The sequence below is a fragment of the Thermobia domestica genome, chromosome 5, assembly GCF_964235325.1.
Source record: "Thermobia domestica chromosome 5, izTheDome1.hap1.1, whole genome shotgun sequence".
Classification (NCBI taxonomy): domain Eukaryota; kingdom Metazoa; phylum Arthropoda; class Insecta; order Zygentoma; family Lepismatidae; genus Thermobia; species Thermobia domestica.
Window position 1 is genome coordinate 308,587,943 of NC_137458.1, and position 6,663 is coordinate 308,594,605.

The 6,663-nt window shown below is 36.2% G+C and overlaps 1 protein-coding gene across 1 annotated transcript; it reads left to right on the forward strand.

Moving 5' to 3' along the window:
* The first annotated feature begins 858 nt into the window (after positions 1-858).
* On the forward strand, positions 859-1,967 carry LOC145684951 (trypsin-2-like). Its single transcript, XM_081757305.1, has one exon. It carries the CDS (start codon positions 907-909, stop codon positions 1,813-1,815), a length of 909 nt encoding a protein of 302 aa, XP_081613431.1. The 5' UTR covers positions 859-906; the 3' UTR covers positions 1,816-1,967.
* The last annotated feature ends 4,696 nt before the right edge of the window (positions 1,968-6,663 follow it).

Genomic DNA, 6,663 nt, shown 5'->3' on the forward strand with positions numbered 1-6,663 from the left:
GTTCCCTTCTTGTCCGGAGTCAAAACATGTGGGACCCATATACCCAACTTGTAGTGCTTCCCAAGTTGGTGGAGGTGCTGCTGAATGGTTTCTCCACTCACATTGAAGTGTAGTCCCAGTTCCTCACATGTGTGGCCACTATTCGCCTCAATTGCTGCCTGAAGATCTTCATCCGGCAGGTTGTGCGTCTTCGAGTGCTTCGTCACCGTCCTTAAACTTGTTAAACCATTGCTGCACTGTCCGCGTAGTCACGACACCCTCAGCAAAGGCCTGGCATATCTTCCGCACCGGTGCAGCGGCGTTTGACCCCAGTTTGAACTCGTACAGCATACACGCCCTTATGCCGCTCTGTGGAAGTCCCATGTTCACCGTCCTTACGCATGTTCACGGTGTAACTGAACTGCCACAACCAGATAGTATGTTGGATATGCCCACACCAACAATTGACCTTCGCCTTATCTGCATACGCATTCGACTCACGGTATGAGGGCCAATTGAACGCAGACCTCCACGAAAGGCGACAGAGCTTTCTTGATTACCATTAAATATGACAATTTATAAACACAACGAAGATGATTCAGTAATACGTAATGATAACTGTACATTGCAGATGGCGGATCAATCAGAAACTTTTTATATTATTTGAATTTACATTCTTATTATAAAGACAATTTAAATTATTTCCTTTAATGTATCAAAACAGGCAATTCAGACGATTGTTTGTTCCACCTATTTGAATCTAATTAAAAACAATTCTATTTGAATATAATTACACCTTTGTAGCGCACAGGACCCTATAGTTCGTGCATAACTATTTAAACTTAACAAGGTTAATAAAGAAAGAAGAAGAAAGTTAAACATGTTTCTTCTACAGCTATTAATTTTGATGCATTTTAATATTTCATAATGCAAATACAGTATTATGTTACTGTGTTTCAATTTCTACTCATGAGTATTTTCTTACATGTTTCTTGTCGAAACAGCGACAGTAGAATTATTGGAGGAAAACCTGCAGATTTTGAAAAGTACAAATATATTGTTCATGTATGGGTAAAGAAGTCAATCACATACTATATTCATTGTGCAGGATCAATCCTGACGAGATATTGGATTCTTACAGCAGCACACTGTCTTATAGATGAGAAAACACGTAAATTACATCCAATTCAATCCTTTCTAGTGATTGCAGGTGAAGAGGAACTAATATCGTCTCGAAAGTTTAACCATACACTTGTATCACTTGTAGTTCCACATCCCGAATTTAAATATAGTAACTATCATAATGACATTGGTGTTGTTAAGGTGAAACACGCCATATCAAATTTCAACAAATTGACAACAGCAACTTTACCAAACTCTAAATATTCTAAAGTTCCAGCGAAGTTCATGTGCACTGTAGTTGGCTGGGGTTTGATTCGCTTTCCAAATATAAATCCCAAGGTATTGATGGAAGTTCGAGTGCCTATAGTGGGGATAGATACTTGTTTCAATATTTACGGTAACAGAATACAAAAATATGCTACAATATGTGCGGGATATCCTCAAGGAGGTAAAGGTACTTGTTTGGGAGATTCTGGAGGTCCTCTAATATGTGATTATATAGTAGTTGGAGTTATTTCGCGAGGTGCAAATTGCGCTGCTCCTGGTATGCCAAGTATAAATACAAAGATAGCTTATTATCTTGATTGGATTCAAACATTTGTTCCAAGTGTTTCTCACGAAGACGTTAATTTTAAGTCATCAGCTCATCAAAGTATTATCGAAGTTCATATAATACATCTAATTTATAGCTATATTATTGTGCGTAACCTATAAATATGTAATAAAGTATTTACAATTTAGTAGTTTGTCAGTATTTGCTATATTTGGGTTATGTTCCAAAGTTGGTCGTCCGTTTCTAGCAAAATTTGAAAATTTATCAAAAAGAAATGAATAATTATTCTGTTTGTGTGGTTGATAATGTATAAGGAGAGCGAAAGTTGTGTTGGGTTAAGTTTTTGAATTACCCCTCCGCTTTTTATAAAAATCAGGAAAATTTACAGGAGAAATTAGGTAAGAAATGACAATTTAAAGTTTTTATTTGATGTTTAGGAATGTAAGTTCGGCAGGAGAGTTATGTTTAATGCGAGAAAAGATATGTGGAAGTTAGTACTATTTGCCGCATGCGAAAGCATTCGCGGAAGGTTTCAGCAGCATGGTAGTTGTAAAATATGGCGAACAGGTGTAACGGATGCGCAAAAATAATGAAGAAAATCTTTTAAATTTTTCTGAAGCCAACGGGATACTGAATTTAAGTGAAATGTAACAATTTTTAATACTTTAAGCATTGTTTTTTGTATGTTGCAAACTCCAAGGGCACCTTCAGACTGGAGAGGCAAGTCTAAACTTAAGCCGTTGTGTTGATTTTCTTCTATAAACGGTCCTAAACATGGAACTATTTGGCAAACGGAGAGAACTACTTGGTGCAAGGTTACTTCATAGTAGGATTGTGGGAATGTAATGAGCATTTGTTTTATAAACATGGCTGGTGATAATCACGAAGAGCTAATAAAAGTAACTAAAATTCATGGCTTAATAAATCTAAAAATAAATTGTAGAAAATGTAGTAAGCAAATAACTGTAAAGAAACGTGGAGAAAGTTATACTTTTCAATATAACGGTAAATAACATAACTAACATGGCGGCAAGGTTCTAGAACACAAGTTCCCCTTCCTATTTAGTGTAATAAAGACGAAAAAAACACGTGCCTGCGGGGCTCTAACCCACCTTCACTCGCTAACGCTCGCTTGGCAATACTATATGAATTAAATATTAAACTTTGGTACAGAAAGGAACCAATTAGTACACTTTTTGCCAAAAACTAGGCGGACGACCAACTTCGGAATAAATGCCCTACACTTACTCTTTCTTATTTTTCAATTCTTCAAAAATTTTCAGGTATTTTGTAGCGTGGTATGGTTGGTGGGTTAAAAGGGAATTACCGCGTGGCCCCATATTTTTCAACTTTTGGGGTTTAAAAGAAAGATTTCGATAAGCTGAGTCCAATGGCACCACGTTTGATTTCTGGAACCGACTGCTTTCAAGATTAAATTAGGGGTCAAAAATAAAAAGTGGGACCAGTTGGGCAATGCGGACCAATGACCGACTGAGACGAAATGGATATCATTCGATTCGTATTCCCATGTATATGAATAATTGATATGCCATTTTCTAGAAAATTTTACTTTGATCCTGAAAATTAACGAAAATCCGGGACTTGGGTCAATTCGTACCTGTGAGCGACTGGAACGAAATGGGAGTCATTCGATTCGTATTCACATGTATAACAATTGATATGCCATTTTCCATAACGAAAATCTGAGATTTTGGGCAACATGGGCCAATGACCAACTGGAACAAATAAGTGTCATTTGATTCATATTTCACATGTACATGAATAACTGATATTCCATTCTTTCGAAAATTCTATTTTGACCCCGAAATTTCACGAAAATCTGTAATTCTGAATCATTTTCGTTAATTTTACGGATGAAAAGTTAATTTTCGGGAAAAATCGCATATCAGTTATTCGTGTTTGTGTAAATAGAAGTCGAATGACCCCATTTTGTTCCAGTCGGTCACTGGTTCGCATTGCCCAAATGGTCCCATTTTTTATTTTCGACCCCTAATTTGACCTTAAAGTGGTCGGTTCTAGAAATCAAAAGTAGTGCTATTGGACACAGCTAATCGAAATCTACATTTTAAACCCAAAAAAGTTGAAAAATACAGGGCCCAAGGTAATTCCCTTTTAACGTAGTGCTTTCTTGTGTGTAATGAAGATAGTGCTTTCTTATGTATGATGTAAATAGTGCTTTTTTCTGTGTGAGGATGATACAGTGAAACCTGTCTTATGTTGATTATCATCGGTTCCATTGAAAAATGACCAGCTTACAGAAAATAAGGATGATTGGCTATTTTAGAATAGGATTTCTAGTACTATTACTTGATTGTAGAATTTTAATAATGGCACGACGGCTACTTTTAAATGATGTATATGGAGTAAGCATAATTGGTATCATATGATAATTATAGGACGCGTAATCATAACACACACACACACACCGAAATCGGAAATCCCTCTTTTGCTGTTTGCAGAGTAAGAAACTTTCATCTGAACTGATTAAAGAGTAACAAATATTTTTGATGGTTCATTCTAGAGGTATTTCTTTTATTCTTTTTGACACATACGTACATTCTAATTTTGTAGTTGTTGTCTAAAGAGTATTATCTGCCTGTTTTTAATGAGCTACAAGTGTTTCCTTTGGAGCAAAAGATGTTATTAGAAAATCTTAACGGAATTCATGTCTCAAAACATCCGCTATCTTTCAGCAAGCCGTCAGGTGCCAATAGTTGACAATTAAGGCGCTTAGCTTTAACTTTAAGAATTTTCCGGAATTACTCATTTCCTAAATTCCTGTACGTGCTTTTTCTTATTCACATCTTGGGGTGGCTCATTGGTAGAGCTTTCACCTCCAATGCTTGGGGTCCCTGGCTCGATCCCAGCTCGCGCCGTGTGGACTTTGTGTTGGACAAACACCGTGCTCGTGGGTTTTCTCAGGGTTCTCCCGTTTCCTCCCACTTCCTTCATTCCACCATTTCATTCATTGCTCATTATCACCGTCTCCTTTAGCCTAGCTGTGGGACGTAAAACTCAAAAATTTCATTTCATTTCATTTCGTATTCACATCTTCCTTCACCACTCTTATATCATGATACTGTTGTGTCCATTGATCTCCAAGAACAAACCATGGGAATCCGTGCTTCTTTGTCTCCAGTCACAAATACAGAATATTTGCCTCTCATATGGGAATACAAATGTTAAGAAAAATAACAAAACGGTGTTTTGCGTGGCCAAGATACGCAGGTAAGTTTATCATTATAATAGAGTAAGCATTGCTTCAATGCGGCCAACTTCCAACATAGACAGGTGGCCAAATTAGAGAGTAATAACCAACGAATGTCTTATGGGAAAATGCAGGTTCAAGACGAACTAGGCCAAGTTGACAAGTTTTGCCATACTGCTTTATTGTGTGTGTTGAAGACACTGCTTTCTTGTATATGATGAAGATACTGTTTTCTTGTGTATGATGAAGAGACTCCTTTCTTGTGTGTAATGAAGATACTGCTTTCTTGTGAGTAATGAAGATACTGCTTTCTTCTGTGTAATAAAGATACTGCTTTCTTCTGTGTAATAAAGATACTGCTTTCTCGTGTGTAATGAAGATACTGCTTTCTTGTATGTGATAAAGATACTGCTTTCTTGTGTGTAATGAAGATACTGCTTTCTTGTATGTAATAAAGATACTGCTTTCTTGTGTGTAATGAAGATACTGCTTTCTTGTATGTGTTAAAGATACTACTTTCTTGTGTGTAATGAAGATACTGTTTTCTTATGTGTGATGAAGATACTACTTTCTTGTGTGTGATGAAGATACTACTTTCTTGTATGTGATAAAGATATTGCTTTCTTGTGTGTAATGAAGATACTGCTTTCTTGTGTGTGATAAAGATGCTGCTTTCTTGTGTGTAATGAAGATACTGATTTCTTGTGTGTAATGAAGATATTGCTCTCTTGTGTGTGATGAAGATACTACTTTCTTGTATGTGATAAAGATACTGCTTTCTTGTGTGTGATGAAGATACTACTTTCTTGTATGTGATAAAGATACTGTTTTCTTGTGTGTGATGAAGATACTACTTTCTTGTATGTGATAAAAATACTGCTTTCTTGTGTGTGATGAAGATACTACTTTCTTGTATGTGATAAAGATACTGTTTTCTTGTGTGTGTGATGTAGGTACTGCTAGGTATCGAAAGGTTATACTGTGCATTTTCGTTGTTAAGTGTGTGTGTGTGTGTGCCTATTTCACAGTTGTACCAATTTAGTACGTGTTGACCCTTATGTAACCCGACAAAGTTATAATTACAAGAAGTAGGAGTGTCACTGTTAAGTATATGTATTTCTTTGTTAGGATTGTCTCAGTGTTAAAGACGAGGAAGATCGGAGCTGATAGCAAACTTTTCATTTTTTTTTTTTAATTTTTTTATGAGCAGATAGTGCCCTGTAGCGCAATGTAATAAACGTGTATGGACTAACCAAGGTTTCTCTGATAAATCCAATTTTTGTTTGTGTTATGTTGCTTACGGTTTTCGAGAAAGACATTTTTAATTCTTTTAAAATGGAAAATGGAGTATGCCAACCAGCTTTTAGTAAGGGACTGATTGGCTGGTATTGTGGGGCTAGTTGGCATATTATATATATATATATATATATATATATATATATATATATATATATATATATATATATAATGTGTGTGTGTGTGTGTGTGTGTGTATTTCTGGAAAACCGTAAGCAACAGAACTGTAAGAGGTGATTCCTCACATCAAAATAAAAGAAAAAGTTCATATGAACCTATGGCGAAAAGTGCGTAGTTTCAGAGCTAGAGCCGTCCAAACTCGCGAAAAAGCTAAACTTCAATAGCTCCTATTTCGAATTCCACAAACTGTTGGTGGTGGTTCTTATCAGCGTAAAGGAAGCCACGCAAACACAATCCAAAAGTGCATATTTCATCAATTTTCAATTAGTGTACAGGGTATTCTCTACAGGGTGTAATTCTCAGA